The sequence below is a fragment of the Mustelus asterias genome, chromosome 27 (genome assembly GCF_964213995.1).
Source record: "Mustelus asterias chromosome 27, sMusAst1.hap1.1, whole genome shotgun sequence".
NCBI classification, from domain to species: Eukaryota; Metazoa; Chordata; class Chondrichthyes; order Carcharhiniformes; family Triakidae; genus Mustelus; species Mustelus asterias.
Window position 1 is genome coordinate 6,877,306 of NC_135827.1, and position 22,940 is coordinate 6,900,245.

General features: G+C 45.8%; 1 protein-coding gene across 2 annotated transcripts in view; it reads right to left on the reverse strand.

The window, feature by feature from the left end:
- dcps (decapping enzyme, scavenger) overlaps nt 1-22,604 on the reverse strand; it is a 70,419-nt gene extending 47,815 nt beyond the window's left edge. Inside the window, exons 1-2 of one of the 2 annotated variants that reach the window (XM_078198818.1) lie at nt 22,383-22,604; nt 13,707-13,875 (exon numbers count right to left, since the gene is read on the reverse strand). In XM_078198818.1, the coding sequence (XP_078054944.1) occupies nt 13,707-13,875; nt 22,383-22,604 (391 nt within the window). The remainder of the gene's footprint in view (nt 1-13,706; nt 13,876-22,382) is intronic. The other variant, XM_078198819.1, reaches the window with a different exon arrangement.
- Nucleotides 22,605-22,940: the final 336 nt, after the last annotated feature.

Here is a 22,940-nt window from a genome sequence, read left to right on the forward strand (position 1 = left end):
TGCGGGTTAGGTTGATTGGCCATGCTAAAATTGCCCTTAGTGTCCTGAGATGCGTAGGTTAGAGGGATTAGTGGGTAAATATATAGGATATGGGGGTAGGGCCTGGGTGGGATTGTGGTCGGTGCAGACTCGATGGGCCGAATGGCCTCTTTCTGTGCTGTAGGGATTCTATGATCTATGATATCTCCAATTCCATTTGAAAGTTGTTATTGAATATGTTCTTTCTGATTTATAGGGCCTGCCATTTTGATCCCAGGCAAACTTATTTTCTGGGTATGGTAGATAAATTATATTTGTATTTAAGCAGCGTGAATTACAGATTTTAACAACTCGCTGCACAAAACAAATTCTTCACAATCGCCCTTCATGTGCTGTCTGGTTACAAAATCTTCTACCACTGAAAACAGTCTCTCCTTGAAGCACTCCAAACTTCAAACCAAATTACCCGTTGAACATTCCTGCTCTAAAGAGAAAAGCCCCAGTCTTTCCTCAGAACTGAATGGTGGTATTTAATGGAGGTGATGGAGGTCTCGCCGATCAGCTACAGAGCCGGCAAAGCCCCACATCACTTAAATCAACGGGCCTTCCCGAAAGAAAGTGCAAATTAGAAACTTAACTGGGCACTGGCTGGCCTCCCTCGGGATCAAAGCCCCATCAGAGGCTGGCGGCTTTGAATTTCTTGGCAGCAGTGGTTTCTGCCTGCAATGCACTCACCTGAGGCCCAGGGTTGCTGAGGGACTGAAACTACAGGTGAATGATGGCGGGGTGGAGACTCTTGGGGCAGGGGGGGGTGTGTTCTTCACGACGCTGTGTCCCATGATCAGGCAAAGAATGCCTTTGAACGTGGGACTCATGTCCCCCCCCACAACCTTGGAAACAACTCCGACAGGGTTTGCTTATCTGACTTCTGCATGGGGGGAGCCCACCATCTGCTCCGCTGGGCGAATACCAGGGATGGAGGGATGAGGTGCTTAAGTGGGCATCAGTTGCCTCAATTAGAGTTGGGTGGGAAGGCCTTCCAGAAGTCCACTTGCTAGACCTGTTGAAGATAGCTCTTGGGGGCTAAAGGGATCAAAGGATATGAGGGAAAGCGGGATCAGATTACTGAGTTGGATGATCAGCCATGATGATGAATGGTGCAGCAGGCTCTCAGGGCTGAATGACCTATTCCTGTTCCTATTTTCTATGTTTCTATGACATGGTTTAAACCAGCTTGATGTGGAGATGCCGGCGTTGGACTGGGGTAAACACAGTAAGAAGTTTAACAACACCAGGTTAAAGTCCAACAGGTTTATTTGGTAGCAAAAGCCACACAAGCTTTCGAGGCTCTGAGCCCCTTCTTCAGGTGAGTGGGAATTCTGTTCACAAACAGAACTTATAAGACACAGACTCAATTTACATGAATAATGGTTGGAATGCGAATACTTACAACTAATCCAGTCTTTAAGAAACAAAACAATGGGAGTGGAGAGAGCATCAAGACAGGCTAAAAAGATGTGTATTGTCTCCAGACAAGACAGCCAGTGAAACTCTGCAGGTCCACGCAACTGTGGGAGTTACAAATAGTGTGACATAAATTCTGATTCTAGGATCGCATGATAAAGACTCAGGAGGAAAAAAGCAGAAATATTTATGTGAAATAGTGTGACATAAACCCAATATCCCGGTTGAGGCCGTCCTTGTGTGTGCGGAACCTGGCTATCAGTTTCTGCTCCGCGACTCTGCGCTGTCGTGTGTCGCGAAGGCCGCCTTGGAGAACGCTTACCCGAATATCAGAGGCCGAATGCCCGTGACCGCTGAAGTGCTCCCCAACAGGAAGAGAACAGTCTTGCCTGGTGATTGTCGAGCGGTGTTCATTCATCCGTTGTCGCAGCGTCTGCATAGTTTCCCCAATGTACCATGCCTCGGGACATCCTTTCTTGCAGCGTATCAGGTAGACAACGTTGGCCGAGTTGCAAGAGTATGTACCGTGTACCTGGTGGATGGTGTTCTCACGTGAGATGATGGCATCTGTGTCGATGATCCGGCACGTCTTGCAGAGGTTGCTGTGGCAGGGTTGTGTGGTGTGACGTTAAAGAAGCCATCCCCTACGGACAAGCCCTCCGTATACACAGGATCTGCTCGGATGAGGAGGATCGCAACAGACACCTCCAGACGCTGAAAGATGCCCTCATAAGAACAGGATATGGCGCTAGACTCATTGATCAACAGTTCCAACGCGCCACAGCGAAAAACCGCACCGACCTCCTCAGAAGACAAACACGGGACACAGTGGACAGAGTACCCTTCGTTGTCCAGTACTTCCCCGGAGCGGAGAAGCTACGGCATCTCCTCCGGAGCCTTCAACATGTCATTGATGAAGACGAACATCTCGCCAAGGCCATCCCCACACCCCCACTTCTTGCCTTCAAACAACCGCACAACCTCAAACAGACCATTGTCCGCAGCAAACTACCCAGCCTTCAGGAGAACAGTGACCAAGACACCACACAACCCTGCCACAGCAACCTCTGCAAGACGTGCCGGATCATCGACACAGATGCCATCATCTCACGTGAGAACACCATCCACCAGGTACACGGTACATACTCTTGCAACTCGGCCAACGTTGTCTACCTGATACGCTGCAAGAAAGGATGTCCCGAGGCATGGTACATTGGGGAAACTATGCAGACGCTGCGACAACGGATGAATGAACACCGCTCGACAATCACCAGGCAAGACTGTTCTCTTCCTGTTGGGGAGCACTTCAGCGGTCACGGGCATTCGGCCTCTGATATTCGGGTAAGCGTTCTCCAAGGCGGCCTTTGCGACACACGACAGCGCAGAGTCGCGGAGCAGAAACTGATAGCCAGGTTCCGCACACACAAGGACGGCCTCAACCGGGATATTGGGTTTATGTCACACTATTTCACATAAATATTTCTGCTTTTTTCCTCCTGAGTCTTTATCATGCGATCCTAGAATCAGAATTTATGTCACACTATTTGTAACTCCCACAGTTGCGTGGACCTGCAGAGTTTCACTGGCTGTCTTGTCTGGAGACAATACACATCTTTTTAGCCTGTCTTGATGCTCTCTCCACTCCCATTGTTTTGTTTCTTAAAGACTGGATTAGTTGTAAGTATTCGCATTCCAACCATTATTCATGTAAATTGAGTCTGTGTCTTATAAGTTCTGTTTGTGAACAGAATTCCCACTCACCTGAAGAAGGGGCTCAGAGCCTCGAAAGCTTGTGTGGCTTTTGCTACCAAATAAACCTGTTGGACTTTAACCTGGTGTTGTTAAACTTCTTACTGTGTTAAACCAGCTTGGCAGAGGAATGGGAACCTAGCTGCATAAAAAACATTCTTTAAATCCGTGCCGTATGTTTACAAACCCTTCTGTCACTGGAAACAGTTTCTTCCCGTTTGCTCTATCAAAGCACTTCATGACTTTAAACATCTCTATCAAATCTCCTCTTGGCCTTTGCTGCTCTAAGGGGAACATACATTCAGAAGGTCAAGAAGCAGGGCTGGAAATGGAAGGCAGAAAGTTAGTAAGTAAATGTGGAATACACAAGAATCAGAAGGCGAAAGACAGTCAACAAAATAAATTCAGTGATTAATGATAGATACTTCAACGTGAGAAATTTAGTGAATAACGCACGTGAGGTGAAGACACAGATCAAGCCGTGGAAGTTTAATATCATAGCTATTACTGAAATATGGCTTGAATAAAAGCAGGGATGGTTGACCAATATTCCTGGTTACAGGATTTTCAGGCAGGATAGAGAGGAGGATTAAAACAGGAAGGATCCAGGGGTTAGTTAACCATAGTTAGTTAACGAAACAATCACAGCTATGAGGATGGATGGGATGTTCAAAGAATCATTAAATGACATGCGGTTTGGACTGAGGAACAAAAAGGGGCACTCACGCCACTCGGAGAATACTACAGACCCCCAAACAGTTCGAGGGAGATACAGTATAAAAATACAGGGACATTTCTGAGAAGTGCAGTAAAGGTAAGGTAGTAACAGGGGGATTTCAACTGCCTGAGTATTAACTGCAATAAAATAGAGTGAAGAGTACAGAGGGCACAGGATTTTTAAAATGCATTCAGGGGAATGATTTTTGCCAATATGTAACAAGCTCAAAACAAGGAACAGTTCTGTATTTAGGGGTAATGGTGAACAGGCGATTGGAAGGCTATTTTCTGTGAGGTTCAGCAGGGCTCAGGACTGGGCCCTTTGTTTTTCCATGTTATATATCAATTATTTGGAGTTAATTGTAGGAGGCAGAACTAAGAAGTTTGCATATGATACATACATTGGCTGTGTGGTTGATAGTGAAGAAGAAAACCATAGGCTGCACAAAGGTATCAATGAGCTGGTCAAGTGGGCAGAAAAGAGGCAATCTGGAAAATTGCAAGGTAATGACTTTGGGCAGTATAGATAAGGCAAAGGACTAGATAAGAAGTGACAGGGTACCGAGAAGAACAAGTGTTATTCACTCTCTGGTGTCTTAATCACTTTTCCCATTCGATTCTCCTCATGCCCGCGTGGCTTTCCTCCAGGTGCTCCAGTTTCCTCCTACAGTCCAAAGATGTGCAGGTAAGGTGGATTGATCATGCTAAATTGCTCCTTAGTGTCCCAAGATGAGTTGGTTGGATGGATTAGCCGTGGTAAATGTATGGGGTTACAGGGATAGGATGGAAGGGAGGACCTGGGTCAGATACTCTGTCAGAGAGTTGGTGCAAAGTTTTCTGCACTGTAGGGATTCTATGGTTCAATGTTATTAGTTTAACATAGAAGAGTACAGCACAGAACAGGCCCTTCGGCCCACGATGTTGTGCCGAGCTTTATCTGAAACCAAGATCAAGCTATCCCACTCCCTATCATCCTGGTGTGCTCCATGTGCCTATCCAATAACCGCTTAAATGTTCCTAAAGTGTCTGACTCCACTATCACTGCAGGCAGTCCATTCCACACCCCAACCACTCTCTGCGAAAAGAACCTACCTCGGACATCCTTCTTATATCTCCCACCATGAACCCTATAGTTATGCCCCCTTGTAATAGCTCCATCCACCCGAGGAAATAGACTTTGAACGTTCACTCTATCTATCCCCTTCATCATTTTATAAACCTCTATTAAGTCTCCCCTCAACCTCCTCCGCTCCAGAGAGAACAGCCCTAGCTCCCTCAACCTTTCCTCATAAGACCTACCCTCCAAACCAGGCAGCATCCTGGTAAATCTCCTCTGCACTCTTTCCAGTGCTTCCACATCCTTCTTATAGTGAGGTGACCAGAACTGCACACAATATTCCAAATGTGGTCTCACCAAGGTCCTGTACAGTTGCAAAATAACCCCACGGCTCTTAAACTCAAAACCCCTGTGGTGAAGCTTTCCCTGGGATTCATCCAAGAATTTTCCATCATAGTTCTTCCAGTGAGAATCCTCAGTCGTCTTGTTTTCCCTCTGCCCATCAGTGGAAATAATCTTTCCTGTGCATTGACAATATGGGCTCCAGGTTTCACTCTCTTCATTGGCTGCTTCTTTCTCAGGGACTCTCCCACTCATCATCTTGCCGTCTTTACTCCCTTCTCTTCATCCCATTCCCTAGTCTTCCTCTCCTCATGATCTCCTTTTCCATAAAAAAGCAAAGCTCCATTTTCCCTCTCTTCCCCTTTCCTCATCTCCCCTCACTGCCCCATTCACCAGTCTCCCTCTGTCCTACATCCTTTTCTCCAACCCCTAACCACCCCACCCTGAATCTTTTTTTTATTCATTCAATGGATGTGGGCATTGTTGGCTGGGCTGCCATTCATTGCCTATCCCTAATTGCCCTGGAGGAGGTGGTGATGAGCTGCTTTCTTGAACCACTGCAGTTCCAGTGCTGTTAGGGAAGAAGTTCCAAGATTTCGACCCGGCAACAGTGAAGCAACGGTAATATATTTCCAAGTCAGGATGGTGAGTGACTTAGAGAGCTTCCAGGTTGTGGTGTCCTCATGTGCCTGCTGCCCTTGTCTTTGTCCTTCATAGTCATGGTCTTGGAAGGTGCTGCCTAAGGAGCATTGGTGAGTTCCAGGATCTTGTAGATGGTTACACACTGATGCCACTCTACCCCAGCGGTGCAGGGAGTGAATGTTTGTGAATGTGGTGCCAATCAAGCGGGCTACTTTGTCCTGGATGAAGTTGAGCTTCTTAAGTGTTGTGGGAGATGCACTCATCCAGGCAAGTGGAGAGTATTCCATTACACTCCTGAACTGTGCCTTGTTAATAGTGGACAGGCTTTGGGGAGTCAGGAGATGAGTTACTTGTCGCAAGATTCCTAATCCCTGACCTGCTTTTATAGCCACAGTATTTATATGGTTGGGTCCAGTTCAGTTTCTGGTTAATGGTAACCCCCAGGATGCTGATAGTGGGGGATTCAGCGATGGTAATAAATGGAAGTCAGGAGAGATGTGCAATAGACAGCCTATTGTCAGTTGCTTGTTGTACATTATTAAACAAACTCAAAACTACTGTCAGGTTGTTTAAAATTGTTTTGGAAAGCAAATAAAAAAAACATTTAAAAATAACTTCAAAACTATTCACAGTAATAAAAACAGAAAATGCTGGAAAATCTCAGTAGGTCTGACAGCATATGTGGGGAGGCCATTGAAGCCCTTGGGTAGCTGGGGACATGGCAGGGCAGTGCCCATCTGTCAGTGCCAACTTGGCATCCTGGAAGAGTCAGATGGGCACTGCCAAGGGGGTTGGGTCCAATTGGGGCATGAAGGTGGTCTTGAAACCATAGAAAATTACAGCTCAGAAACAGGCCTTATGGCCTTTCTTGTCTGTGCCGAACCATTTTTTGCCTAGTCCCACTGACCTGCACTTGGACCATATCCCTCCACACCCCTCTCATCCATGTACCTGTCCAAGTTTTTCTTAAATGTTAAAAGTGACCCCGCATTTACCACTTTATCCGGCAGCTCATTCCACACTCCCACCACTCTCTGCGTGAAGAAGCCCCCCCTAATATTCCCTTTAAACTTTTCTCCTTTCACCCTTAACCCATGCCCTCTGGTTTTTTTCTCCCCTAGCCTCAGCGGAAAAAGCCTGCTTGCATTCACTCTATCTATACCCATCAAAATCTTACCTAAATAATAAGACCATCTCTAAGGAAAGCAGAACAAGATTACTAAAGTGCCAGATGTTGGAATATGAGCAAAACAATGGAAGATAAATTAAAGGCACAAGAGATGTGGGGCCCGATTCTCTCATCCTGACGCACACGTTTTTTGACACGTTGGGTTGGGAGATGCACGTGTCGGCCATTTCACGGGATTTGCGCATGTGTTTCCAACGCATGCACGTCTCCTACAGCCCGGGAACAGGCGCAGTCAGGGCCGCATTGGAAACTGGCGAGAAGACAGGTAAGTAATTTAAATCTTTTTAAAAAAATGTATTTTAAATGTGATTATCGGGCCCAGCACGGAATTCTCTGGGCCCGATAGCATCTCCCACCCAGCCAGGGGTACTTCATTCCAGCGGGGTTTAGAGTAGCTCCCACTTACGAGAGACGCCCCCTGGAGTGAAGGGGGACAATCGGGGCCCACTGGGGGGGGGGGTTGGGCAGCAGGGGGGTGGTGCCCCCTGGGCATGGGCACCCTAGCAGTGCCAGCTTGTGCCCCCTGGCATTGCCCAAGGGGCAAAGTGGCCATGCGCAGGAGTCAGCTTGGCACTGCCCACAGGGCAGTGCCAAGGGGGTGGGGCCTATTGTGGGCAGGGCCAATGGGGCAATTGGTGGGGGTGGGGGGTCCCGCTGCCACTCTGCATTGGGATCGATCAAGGCTGGAGGGAGGCCAGCGATCGGGTGGAGATTGGGGCTGGCCTGCCCGGGAATGCTTGTGGAGGCCGCAATCGGGCCGTTGGGAGGGCTGGAGGGGCGGCGCTGTGGGGGTCCCGAGCTGGCCAGCGATCGAGCTGGTCGACAAACGGAGAGACTGACAGATTGGGGCCACTGCGCATGCGCAGAGTTCCGGAGTTGTCAGACTGGTGTGAATAGGCCCCGCCCCCTGAGTGTTTAATGAGGTTCACGATTGTGACTTCTACATTGCATAGAGTGTGGGAGATTCGGGTCTGAAGTGGAACTGAAAAGACAATCGTGATTTACACCAGTTTTCTTGCCAATTCAGCACTTTCTAAGATGTACAATGAGGATCAGTTGGAAAATACACACAACTAACATGGATGTTTTGAGGAAAGCAGACACACAAGAAGAACTTTTACACACCCTTTACAAGAAGGATGTGCCTGCACTATAGAGACTACAAAGGAGATTACTGTTATCAAGAATGGAGAATTTTAGCTATGAGGAAAGGTTGGGTAAGTTGAGGTTGTTTACTTTGGAACAGAAGAGGCTAGGTGAGACTTAACTGATTTGAAACATCACAATTTCAAGGGGCCTAGATAAAGTGGATAGGAAAGACTTAACAGAGAGGTCAATAACCAGGATTCATAGATTGAAAATAACTGGCAGAAGGATTATAGGGGAGTTAAGGAGATATTTTTGCCCAGAGGGTGGTGAGGACTGGAATAAAAGGGTGGCAGAGGCTGAAACCCACATTGCATTCATATGTAGTTGAATTGTTTTAACTTACAAGACTAAGGACCAAGATCTGGCAAGTGGAATTAGGCAGGGTCGCTCTTTTGTGGCTGGTACAGAGACAACAGGCTGAAAGGCATTCTTTTCTTCCATAAATCTTTGGTGTTTCCATGTTTCTCCATTCCTGAACTCCCACTGAAATTATATCATTTAGTTTCTATTGTCTCTCCTCATTCTTCCCAGCAAAATCAACCGCTTTGTGAATCTCTGTGTTAAATTTCAGCTACCACCTGTATTTGACCATCCTATCTATGCCGTACTGAAATCTTACTGAAATCACCCTCACTGCTTACTACATACAAGATGATGCAATGTCCTGTTGATCTATGTGGGAAACTTTCTCTGGATCTATTCCAAAATAGGAAACAAAACTATAAAAGTTATCACCCAGTTCAGTTGCCGAAATTGAACATTGTAACATAAGTATAAATAATTACCAGCAAGATCTGCGGTCCATGGCGCAATGCCAGCCTTTGTACTGTCATTTCCTTCAACATGATGCACTAAAACCTGTCTAAAATTTAGTACATGGAAATGAGAGTAGGAGATTATAAAGTTAAGGACATTAATTATACAGTCTATGCTCCAAACAATAGAGAGTGCTATGCAAAAATTCTGATTCAGCAGCCAACATCTAACAGCAATGTGGGGATGACACAATAACCTGCATTACTGATGTTGGTTGAGTAATGAATATCATAGAATCATAGAAACCCTACAGTGCAGAAGGAGGCCATTCGGCCCATCGAGTCTGCACCGACCACAATCCCACCCAGGCCCTACCCCCACATATTTACCCGCTAATCCCTCTAACCTACGCATCCCAAGACTCTAAGGGGCAATTTTTAACCTGGCCAATCAACCTAACCCGCACATCTTTGGACTGTGGGAGGAAACCGGAGCACCCGGAGTAAACCCACGCAGACACGAGGAGAATGTGCAAACTCCACACAGACAGTGACCCGAGCCGGGAATCGAACCCGGGACCCTGGAGCTGTGAAGCAGCAGTGCTAACCACTGTGCTACCGTGCCGCCCAATATGTATCAAGACAACAGAGGAACAGTACATCTACAATCCTTCACACTGCCTTTCACACTTCCCTGGTCTTATGGCCTACACATCATTGTGCAATCTCTCCCAGCTCCCACTTAACCTTACTTGGCTCAATGTACACCATCCTGAGATAAGCCAGTCTGTTGGTCAGGAAGGCAAGAATGAAGGTTTCAGCAACAAATGAGCTGAGATGCGGCGAAGCCGGTTGATGTTACAGAAGCAACAATAGACGGTCTTAGTGACGACACGAATATAAGGCTGGGAAATCATCTCGCGATCAAATGTCAACAAAGTTGCAGCATTCTGAGATAAGCCAGTCTGTTGGTCAGGGTGAGGGATGGGGTCAGTAGCTAGTGTAGTTGTGTATCACTGGGGTACAGTACTGGTGTCACTGCGTAATGCTGGGGCACAGAAATGGTTGGTGCAGATCTCACGAGGAATTACACAACGTACCCCAATCCGTCACATTTCCCTCTCTCTTTGGACGCAGCATGGATTCATGAGGGGAAAGTCGTGCTTGACGAACATGTTGGATTTTTATGAAGATGTGACTCGGGCGGTTGATGGAGGAGAACCGGTGGATGCGGTGTTTTTGGATTTCCAAAAGGCGTTTGATAAGGTGCCCCATAAAAGGCTGCTGAAGAAGATTAGGGCACACAGAGTTGGGGGTAGTGTGTTAAAGTGGATTGGGGACTGGCTATCCGACAGGAAGCAAAGAGTCGGAATAAATGGGTGTTTTTCCGGTTGGAGGAAGGTAACTAGTTTCGTGCCGCAGGGATCGGTACTCAGGCCGCAACTATTTACCATTTATATAGATGATCTGGAGGAGGGGACGGAGTGTAGGGTAACGAAGTTTGCAGACGACACAAAGATAAGTGGAAAAGTGAATCGTGTGGAGGACGGAGAAGATCTGCAGAGAGATTTGGACAGGCTGAGTGAGTGGGCGAGGATATGGCAAATGGAGTATAACGTTGAGAAATGCGAGGTTATACACTTTGGAGGAAATAATAACAAATGGGATTACTATCTCAATGGAAACAAATTAAAACATGCTACCGTGCAAAGGGACCTGGGGGTCCTTGTGCATGAGACGCAAAAGCCCAGTCTGCAGGTACAACAGGTGATCAAGAAGGCAAATGGGATGTTGGCCTATATTGCGAGGGGGATAGAATATAAAAGCAGGGATGCCTTGATGCACCTGTACAGGGCATTGGTGAGGCCGCAGCTGGAATACTGTGTGCAGTATTGGTCCCCTTATATGAGGAAGGATATATTGGCATTGGAGGGAGTGCAGAGAAGGTTCACCAGGTTGATACCGGAGATGAGGGGTTTGGATTATGAGGAGAGGCTGAGGAGATTGGGTTTGTACTCGTTGGAGTTTAGAAGGATGAGGGGGGATCTTATGGAGACTTATAAGATAATGCGGGGGCTGGATAGGGTGGAGGCGGAGAGATTCTTTCCACTTAGTAAGGAAGTTAAAACTAGAGGACACAGCCTCAAAATAAAGGGGGGTCGGTTTAAGACAGAGTTGAGGAGGAACTTCTTCTCCCAGAGGGTGGTGAATCTCTGGAATTCTCTGCCCACTGAGGTGGTGGAGGCTACCTCGCTGAATATGTTTAAAGCGCAGATGGATGGATTCCTGATCGGTAAGGGAATTAAGGGTTATGTGGATCAGGCGGGTAAGTGGTACTGATCCACGTCAGATCAGCCATGATCTTATTGAATGGCGGGGCAGGCTCGAGGGGCTAGATGGCCTACTCCTGCTCCTATTTCTTATGTTCTTATGTTCTTTGGTACTTAAGACTCAAACAGTTAATTCTGTTTCTCTCTCCAGACCTGTTGAATATTTACAACATTTCCTGTTTTTATTTCAGATTTCCAGCATCCACAGTACTGCTTTTATTACCAGGGACCTTGCGCGCTCATTGATTAATTATGTGCTATCTTTTACATCCACTGTGTTAAGGTTTTATCCGAATGGTGGCATCTCCGACAGGGCAACACTCCTCAAGTACCGCACTGCAGTGACATCCGCGATTTTTGTGCTCAAATCAGGAATGGGGCTTGAAACTCAAGGTGCTCCCTCTGGTCACAGTTGATGCCAATCGGTTATAGGAACTGGCTAACACAAGGCAATGGAATTCAATATTTAATTTTTTCATATCACTAGACATAAGAAATGGAATTCTTGTGTTAACATAGCTCGCGTCACGTGAAGCCCCGAGTAGCACATATAGGTTTAAGTCCAAGCTCTCATTAACTTACAGATAGTTGCTTATACTCAGAGATCTTTTTCAGATTTATCAACCAGGTGACAACATTGACAACTTCTCTTTCTGAACTTCCAGGCCCAAGAAATTCAAACAGACCAAACCCAGCAAAATGTAGTATCACTATTAGGACCAAATTACCTCGGCTTCAAATAGCACCAATTTCAGGACCTGGAAAAACATGTCTAGATTGGACGCTCCCACCTATACTGTACCCCAGTGTTTGTGGCCTGTTCCTCCCAGGTTTGTATGGCAGTTCGATAAAGCTATAGATCTGTATCCATCTATATTGTGCCCCCTACTTTGATAGCGACAAACCTGTACTTCAGTGTTATAGGGGCAGAGCTGTAGCCACTTATGCGGTAATTTAGTGTTATACAGCTACAGATCTGTACCCACCAGTACCGGACCCCAGTGTTATAGTGGCAGATGTGCACTTGCCATTACTGTACCCAGTATTATACAATGACAGGTCTGTACTCACTATTATTGTAGCCCAATGTTATACTTTGTGAGATCTGCACCAACCATTTCTGCACCATATTATGCAGTGACAGACCAGTATCCACAAACACTGTACTCCCCAGTATTGTACAGTGACAGATCTGTAAATAGCAGTACTGTACCTTGTGTCATACCTCGTGAGATCGGCACCAAACATTTCTATGCCCCAGCATTACGCAGTGACACCAGTACTGTACCCCAGTGATACACAACTACACTAGCTACTGACCCCATCCCTCACCCTGACCAACAGACTGGCTTATCTCAGAATGCTGCAGCTTTGTTGACATTTGATCGTGAGATGATTTCCCAGCCTTATATTCGTGCTATCACCAAGACCGTCTATTGTTGCTTCTGTAACATCAACCGGCTTCGCCGCATCTCAGCTCATTTGTTGCTGGAACTCTCATTCTTGCCTTCGTTGTGCAAGATGTCTGCGCTCCTTTATTCTGGCCTCTGGTGCATCTCTGATTTTAACTGCTCCACCACTGTTGGCCATGCCTTCAGCTGCTGAGGCTGAAAGCTCTGGAATTCTGCTCCCACCACATCTCTCCATCTCATTTTTCCCCCCCTTACAACACTCCTTAAAACCTAAACCCTCTGACCAAGTCTTTGGTCAGATGACCAAATTCCTATGTATTCTGATGCCGTACTTTGTCATAAGCTCCTGTGAAGCACCTTGGGAGGTTTCATTATGTTAAAAATGTTGTATTGATACAAGTTGTTGTTATCGAAGCTCTCTCCAAATAACTGTATAGAATCATAGAATGATAGAATCCTACAGTGCAGGAGGCCATTCGGCCCATCGAGTCTGCACCGACCACAATACCACTCAGGCCCTATCTCCATAACCCCATGCATTTACCCTAGCTAGTCCCCCTAAGGGGCAATTTCGCATGGCCAATCCACCTAACCCGTACACATTTGCACTGTGGGGGGAAACCGGAGCACTCGGAGGAAACCCACGTAGACACGGGGAGAACGTGACAGTGACCCAAGCCGGGAATCGAACCCAGGTCCCTGGCACTGAGAGGCAGCAGTGCTAACCACTGTGCCACTATGCTGCCCGGACTTTTGAAATTTTAAGTGGACAAGTGTGAAAGCTTCCCACCCAACTGCATTTCAGCCAAGTGCATTTAGAAACCATTTAAACTGGAACTAATGTTCTAAAGTAAGCTACAGCCCAGCTTGATGCTGCCCAATTGTGTGTGGACATCAGGGCTGGCCTGGACTGTATCATACCATTGAAAGATGGAAGAGGGTAGAGGTGGTGTGTGCTGTAGATGTCATTCTTCATCTGAAGGCGGAGATCTGCATCCTTGTTGAGAAGTTGCGGCAGGGTTTCCTCACAGAAAGGTGTCTTCTCTAGAATGACCACAGCATCCTGGGCTTCTCCGCAATCCTGTCCAACCTGCCACATTAAAGAAATCTTTTACCAAAATAAAGCCCTCTATCACAACGAGAAAGTACAGCGCAACGTGTCTGCTCTAATAAACATAGTCTGACCATAACTGGCCAAAAGGAATAGTCCTTCAATCCATCATCACATAGAAACAAAAGCAAAATACTGCAGATGTTAGAAATCTGGAAACACTCAGCATTTTGGCAGCATCAGTAGTTTGAGAAACAGAGTTAACATTTCAGGTGGACGACCCTGCAAAGAACTGGAAAAAGTTAGATTTGTAATAGGTTTTAAGCAAATGAAAGGGGGCAATGGTGGGAAAAAGAACAACAGGAAAGGGTCACGATCGGGTGAAAGACATGAGAGATCAAATGACAAAACAGTTGCTGGTGCAAGGATAAAGAGGCAATGGAACAAGCAAAGAAAAGGTCTTCTCGGGGTGTTCTGAAGAAGAGTGAGAATGAACTCAAAACATTAACTCTCTGTCCCTCTCCCCACAGAGGACGGGGACAAGAATATAAGGTTTGTAGGGAGAAGCAAGGTGCGCAAAGTATTGAGAGAGACAGAGAGCATCAGAGTAAGAAATAGTAAGGTATTAGGTGGGGTCAGACCAAGAAGAAACATTATAAGGAATAAATTAATTTGTACAGAATGTACATAAATGCACAAAGCGTAGGCAATATGATTGGTGAGCAGCAGATATACATAACCACATTGTGATATGATGTTGTAGTGTCAAACAAGGACAGGGCTAGGTACTATGAATGTTCCTGGAGACAAGATGTTCAGGAAACATCGGGAAAGAAAGGAGGATGGGTGGCAGTGTTGATTAAGGAGAATATTATAGAGAGAATGCGCGCGAGCGCAAACGGGAGCGGTGCAAGAGCAGGAGACAGAACAGGAGTGAAGGTGAAAGGCAGAGAGGGGTCAAGGAGAGAGTCTATTTGGTCTGAATTAAGAAACAAGAGGTGTCATTACACTGCTGGGTATATTTTATATGCCACCCACTGGTAGGAAAGATAGGAGGATATTTGAAAAGAATTACAAAGAGGGTCAGAAACTATATGGTAATAATGCTGAATCTCAATTATTCTAACATACACAGGATAGTAATAGTGCAAAGAGTTTTTGATATCTGTTCGGGGAAATCTCTTGATCAGTACAGTACACATCCAGCCCACTGAGGAAGGAGGCATTGCTGGATTTGGTTCTGGGGAATAAGGTGTTAGTAGGGAACAGTGTTCATAGTATCATAAGGTTTAGGTTAGTTATGAAAGACAAGGAACAATTCTGGAGTAAAAATAATTGGAGGAAGATCAGTTTCAATGAGAACACAGATCTGGTCCAATTAAATTGGAGTCAAATACAGGCAAAAACTGGAACAGAACAATGGGCTACCCTTAAAGACGAGATGGTTCGTATCCTGCGTGGTCCATTACCACAAGAGGGAAAAGTGCAACAAGCAAATGAAGGAGATAGAGAGCAAAAATTAGGAGAAAAATGGTGTGTATGACAGATGTCAGGATGCCAACATGTGAGAATCAGACTGAATATAGAAAACTCAGAGGGGAAGTTAATAAGGAAATAAGCAAAGAGAGAATGATAGGAACTTGAGAATTAACGTACGGCGAATCCAAAAGTCTTCAATAGGCATGTAGGTAGTAAAAGAGTCGCAATAGGAGCGGTCAGTTAGGGACCAAAAAGATGATCTATGCATGGGGCAGAAGGCATGACTAAAGTACTAAATGAGAGCTTTGCATGCGTCTACGCCAAGAAATAGCATGCTGCAGAAATCCCAGTGAAAGAGGGGGTGGTTAAGATACTAGATGGGAGAAAAATTGATAAAGAATATGTATGAGAAACGTTAGCTGTACTTAAAAATAAATACATCATCAGAATCACGGAAGGCATCCAAGGATATGGAGGGAAGTACAGAAGGAAACTACAGAAGTACTGACAATAATCCTCCAATCTTTCTTAGATATAGTGCCAGGGAACTGGAGAGCTTCAAATGTTACACCGCTGCTTAAAAAATGTGTACGGTGTAAAAAGTTTATTTTGATAATTATTTACAATTAGTTATGAATCATAGAATTCCTACAGATCAGGAGGCTATTCGGCCCATCGAGTCTGCAACAACCCTCCGACAAGCATCCCACCCAGGCCCTATCCCTGTAACCCCACATATTTTTCCCTCTAATCCTCCTAACCTATACATCTTGGGACACAATGAGGCAATTTATCACGGCCAATTCACCTAATCTGCACGTTTTTGGACTGTGGGAAGAAAGCGGAGCAACCGGAGGAAACCCACGCAGACACGGGGAGAATGTGCAAATTCCACACAGTCACCCGAGGCCGGAATTGAACCCGGGTCCCTGGCGCTGTGAGGCAGCAGCGCCTTTTCCTAAACTTCAGGCATTGTGCATTGAACAGAGAATGAGCTGGGGAGGGGAGAGACAGCAGTGAAAGTGTTCTCTCTGTCACAGGTGCTCTTTTTCCCAGAGCAGTTGGCAAACATTACCAGTTATTCAGGACTCTGGCTCTTTAATAAAAATGCACTGGCAGTCAGGATCTTTGGACTTTACTGTGCCACCCTGCATTATGTGCAGTAATTAAGCAACTGAAGTATGTTAACATAATATGATATTAAGCTGAATTATGGGACACAAGCACATTTTGATTAGCAGTCTCAATCATACTTAACAATAGAGAAAAGCCGTACGACCAAAGCAAGGATGCAAGACGTCATGGTTGAACAGTTCTGGTCTGAGACCATCAACCTCACTAGCCATTAAGACTTATCTGTTGTACTCCCATAAGAATAAAAGGCCTACTGTGGAACGGCCTTTTGCCTTAAATTAGTGTCATTTAATTTACAATGTTTTAAAGGAAGAAACATTCATTTTTCTTCACAGTATGTAGCCATCGTTGATTCTGTAAGTTTAGAATTAAGATCTGTAATTAGCTTTTGTAGCTATGTAGTTCTTTTGACTTTTATGACTGAGGAATATATCAGTTAATGTGTCATGTTATATTTTAAGTGAATCTTGTCGCCTTAACTTTGGCCACACTAATCATCTCTCCAGCGCTGGTTTTATATTGGGTAACTTCTGTAACTATGTAATTTTTGTAAGGTTATGCATCACTTGGGTTATGCATCAGCTTGGAGGGTCGAAGGGCCTGTTTCCTGTGCTGTACTTGGTATTTTTAATGATCTTGTAACAAAAACATAAGTAAAGCTTATTTATTAGTCACAAGTAGGCTTACATTAACACTGCAATGAAGTTACTGTGAAAATCCCTTAGTCGCCACACTCCAGCAAGGGAGAATTTAGCATCGCCAATGCGCCTAGCCAGCATGTCTTTCGGAATGTGGGAGGAAATCAGAAGACCCAGAGGAAATCCACACAGACAAGGGGAGAATGTGTAGACTCCACACAGACAGTGACCCAAGCTGGGAGTCAAACCCAGGTCCCTGGTGGTGGTGTTCAGGCCCTGAGTGATGTACCCGAACAGGCGCCGGAGTGTGGTGACTAGGGGATTTTCACAGTAACTTCAATGGAGTTTAAATACCCTCCCCAAGAAACGTACTAATGGAAAAGCCCAGCAACTACAGTTCAATCTTGGCGATGGGAAATATTTTAATTTTGGTCCCGGATTATCATTTCGAACAGTCACACGGGCTGTTTGATGAGGCCACAGAGATGGTTGATAAGGGTAATGCGGTTAATGTAGTGTATATGTACTTCCAAAAAGCAATTGATAAAATACCACATTCCAGCAAATGCCTATGGAATGAAAGGGACAGCGACAGCGTGGATACATCATTGGTTGAGTGTCAGGAAACAGAGGGTGGAGGTGAATAGTTGTTTCTCAGATTGGAGGAATGTATAGAGCGCTGTTCCCCAAGGATGAGTGCTCGGATCACTGCTTTTCCTGATATACAAAAATGACCTAAACTTGGGTATGCAAGACACAAGTCAAGATTTGCAACTGACACAAAGCTGTTGTGAACTGTGAGGATAGTAACAGATTTCAAGAAGATTTAGAAAGGCAATGGGTGGAGATTCATGAAGAGATAAATTTTTGTCAGAAGAATGAAGAGAGGCAATGTAAAATGGGAGTACGATTCTAAAGTGGACGCAGAAACAGAAAGACCCAAGGGTTTATGTGCACAAATCAATGAAAGTGGTTAAAAATGCAAATGGAATCTTGGGTTTAATCAATTGAGGCGTAGAGAATGAAAGCAAGGACGTTATGATGAAGCTTTATGAAATACTGGTCCAGCCACAGCTGGAGTATTTGGCCAATTCTGGGGACCAAGGTTTATGAAAGATGGGAGGGTGAAATGAAAGGTTATGAGAGTGGTGCCAGGGATCTGTGCTTTCAGTTATCTAAATAGATTGGAGAAGCTGGGTCTGTTCTTCCTGATGAGAGGTTTGATACAGGTGTTCAAAATCCCCAGGTGACTAGATAGAGCAGATAGAGAATAACTATTCCCATAACCAGAAAGGCAACTCACTGTTACACGAGAAAAATCCATTTTCATGCAACGAGTGGTTAGGATCCGGAATGCAGTGCCTGAGAGTGTAGGAGGGATCAATTCAAATGTGGCTTTCAAAATGGAATTGGATAAGAAACTGGAGAGAGAAAATTTGAAGTTATGGAGAAAAGGCAGGAGATTGGGACTAGCTGAATTACTCTCGCACAGAGGCAGCATGGTCACACGGCCAATTTATATGCTTCAACCATTCTATGATCTCATCCATTAGTTACTTGCTGCGCTTTTAGAGAAAAACAGCTCACTGCCCCTTCTTTCAGAGGAATTCACCAAAACTGCCAGAGTTCTCCTTTGTTATTTCAGGCACCTACTCCACATTCTCTCTTATTTGAGATTTGGTGAACTGGCCTCTCGTTGGCTGGACTGGTGGGTGGATTCAACCAACTAAGGGAATAACAATGCATCCTGAATGTGCTCAAAAGGGTGGTATGCAGAACTCTTGCTTACGTAACAGTCGCTACAATTTCAATGGAATTCAGTGAAATGCTCTGGGGAGCCCTTAATGAAGTGATACATGAATATGAATTCTTTCTATGCGACATGAAGGATTGAGTCTGTTCCAAGTGAAAGGCAGCAGAGGCTTCTCAGCGAAAACCAGAATAGAGCAGTGTGTGTGTGAGGGGGGAGGGGAGACGGCGTCTGGGGTGAAGAGAGGGAGGGATCTGAATGACCTGTTTCAGATGTGACAGGATGATAAGGAGTGATGTTGGTCCATGAGTGAAGTTGGTGTTCACAGAATGGAAGGGGTCGAGTGTCAGCAATTATTATTACCACGCCCAACTGTGGATAGAGTGGCCAGGAACCTCCTCCCCGCCATCTGCATCCAGAAACAATCATCATTCCAGCGCATGCAGACTTTTAATCAATAGGGGCATGTCCCTTTTAAATTTTGACATTAACTTACGTTTGCAATTACAATACAATAATCCAAAAACAACAACAGTCTCTGCAGATTAAATCCCTACCGGAATTCTGAAACACAGCGGAGATATACTGGCTTGGCTGCATAATCTTATTTCCTTCATCTGGGAAAAGGAATGGATGTGAATGGGTGTGTGTGTGCCTCAGGGACCCTGAGATTGTGACTCTATTCAAGAAGGGAGACAATCAGTTTGCGGTAAGTACAAAGGAGTCCCCTTGCTGTCTGTCAGAGAAGGTCGTTGCAAGGATCCTCTTCAATCACCAGAGGAGCAGTGCGGTTTTCACCCGAGAGGCATCACAGCCGTAACCTTCATTGCACAGCAAGTCCAAGAATAACGCAAGGAGCAGCACTAACCACTGTGCATTGTTCTTTTCAGCCTCACAAAAGCCTCGAACTCAGTCTGATGGAGTATCCTCCTCAAATTTACCTGCCTGCAGAAATCTGTCGCTCTCCTCTGCCTGCTGCATGATGACATTCAAGTTGTAATCCTTGTCACCAATTGACCCTCTGTCAGTGAAGAGTGGGGTTATTGCACTAACCCTATTCTCGATGTACCTCACTGCTATACTGCAGCTCACCTCCAGCAAATTACACACAGTTGTGGTGATAAATCTACAGAGCAGGTAAGAATCATCTTCAACCTACCCCCAATCCAAAACTAAAATCATTCCAACCTCAATCACAGACCTTCAAGATACAGATGACACTTGTTTGCTCTCTCAGAAAATGAGCTCCAGGTCATTATCAACTCCTTTTCTCGAGTATATGAGAAGGACTTTCACTTAACACCCAGAAAACTAAGGTCCTCTTCCAGCCAGCATCCACAGCACAACACCTCCCCCCCATCAATGAAGATCAATGGTGAGATCCTGGATAACATGAATGGCTTCCCATAAGGGAGGGCCACCTCTCAACAAAGGCAGACAGAGACTCATAAAGAGGTCCCGACTTGTCACTGACCAGAAAAGGAACGGCTCACTCTGGAGACTGCAAACATATTCAGAGACTTTGTCGGAAACATGCACAGGTGAAACTGAAGCTGCTGAGAGTGTGCATAAAGCATTCAACACACATAAGTGAGCGTTCTTTGACTAATCCTGTTCGGCAGTGCAGGGGTGAGGGCGGAGGGGTTGGTAACTCAACACCGACACTAGAATCTGAGGTCCAGAGAACCAAAGTAATTTTATTTGTATATTAAATACTATACTCTATGTATTGTTAAAGTAAATCATTACTGTAAGCAGCTTTGCATTTTCTGATTATTTGACTGCCTTTTAATAAGTCAACTTAAAAATTGGAAAATTTCCTTGATCGTGGATTCTTAAACATGTTGTAACCGGGATGTATGGATGATGGTGAAATGAGTTGAAATTAAAATGCTAAGACTCAAAAGGATATGAGGCTTCAGCATCTGTGGCCTGATTAATGCTACTTTCTGCCCCTGTTAAATTTAGGTGTACTCTAATTGGAGTGTGAGGGCAAATGGGTATCATGTGATAGCTTCAAATCAAGCACACAGAAGATATTGTGATAATAATTCAGGTTAGGCCACAACTATTACTTCCCATTCTTGATGAGTCTTCCAGAGAAAATGCCTTGCTTCATTCAATGGAGGACCACACTGCAAAAGGGAAAGTAGCACCTCTCTCAACCTTTGAAAGTCAACTGAGACCCATACTTTGGTCTCAGCTGAAAAGTAGTGAAGGAGTGGAAAGAATGTCAAGTTCTTGGAGAGTGTGCTGAGGAGATCAGTCATGATCTCGCTGAATGGCGGTGTAGAATTGACGGGCCAAATGGCCTATTTCTACGCCTACATGTTATTTGAGTTATTATTGTCACATGTATTAGTATACAGTGAAATGTATTGTTTCTTGCGCGTTATACAGCCAAAGTGCACCAACATAGAGAAGGAAACGAGAGGGTACAGAATGTAGTGTTACAGTCATAGTTAGGGTGTAGAGAAAGATCAACTTAGTGCGAGGGGGGTCCATTCAAAAGTCTGACAGCAGCAGGGAAGAAGCTGTTCTCGAGTCGGTTGGTACGTGACCTCAGACATTTGTACCTTTTTCCCGAAGGAAGAAGGTGGAAGAGAGAATGTCTGGCGTGTGTGGGGTCCTTAATTATGCCGGCTGCTTTTCCGAGGCAGCGGATGGTGAGTAAAAAAGCAGGATATGTTTTAAAAGGTTTGAAACTTCTAAGTGTTATTATTGATAGTAAGAAGTCTCACAAACACCAGGTTAAAGTCCAACAGGTTTATTTGGTAGCAAAAGCCACTAGCTTTCAGAGCGCTGCTCCTTCGTCAGGTGAGTGGGAGTTCTGTTCACAAACAGGGCATGTATAGACACAAACTCAATTTACAAAATAATGGCTGGAATGCGAGTTTTTTACAGGCAATCAAGTCTTAAAGGTACAGACAATGTGAGTGGAGAGAGCTTTAAGCACAGGTTAAAGAGATGTGTATTGTCTCCAGCCGGGACAGTTAGTGAGATTTTATTGTCTCCAGACAGGACAGTTAGGATAATCTCACGAACTATCCTGGCTGAAGACAATTCACCTGATGAAGGAGCAGTGCTCCGAAAGCTAGTGGCTTTTGCTACCAAATAAACCTGTTGGACTTTAACGTGTTGTTGAGACTTCTTACTGTGTTTACCCCAGTCCAACGCCGACATCAACACATCATTATTATTAATCATGTTGTGTTGTCCTTTATAACAGGGATTACAACAAAAATACAGATGTGTTGACACAGTCAAGGAATAGCATCGGACATAGTGTCCATATTTAAAAACAATGTGCTAACGTAGCCCCGCCCCCTCCCTCCGCCGGCTCGGCCCCGCCCCCTCCCTCCGCCGGCTCGGCCCCGCCCCCTCCCTCCCCCGGCTCGGCCCCGCCCCCTCCCTCCCCCGGCTCGGCCCCGCCCCCTCCCTCCCCCGGCTCGGCCACGCCCCCTCCCTCTTCCGGCTCGGCCACGCCCCCTCCCTCCTCCGGCTCGGCCACGCCCCCTCCCTCCATCCGCGCGGCCCCGCCGCACCTTGCCGTGAATGAAGACGAGCTTTTCCCGCGCGCTCTCCCTCAGTATTTTCTCCACGCTGAAGCTGTTGAGGTTGAAGCTGCTGCGTTCGGCCTGCGCCTCTTTTCCCTCCGGCTGCTGGGCCGCCTCCTCCCCGCCGTCGGCGAGTCTCCGCTTCTTTCCCTCCAGCCCCGGCGCGCGCCCCTCAGTCTCCGCCATCTTGGAAGCAGCGCTTCCGTTCATCCGGCGCGGGGGCTGATTGCTGTGGCGAATCAGCAAAGCCCTTACTCACTGCACCCAATCAGCGTGGAGCTTGTTTGAACATTGGCGACAGGATGACTCCCTGGTGCCTGCGGTGGAGTCCGCCCACTGTCCTACCCCCTAGCGGCTGGAGGTCAGCTTTACACCTTGCCCCACAGCCAGACTTGAAACATCAGCTCTTTTCTCTCTCCACAGATGCTGTCAGACCTGCTGAGATTTTCCAGCATTTTCTGTTTCAGAATCCAGCATCCACAGTATTTTGTCTTTATATAATCTAATATTCACCTGGGTTATTCTGATCATGTCTGGTTGCTTTAA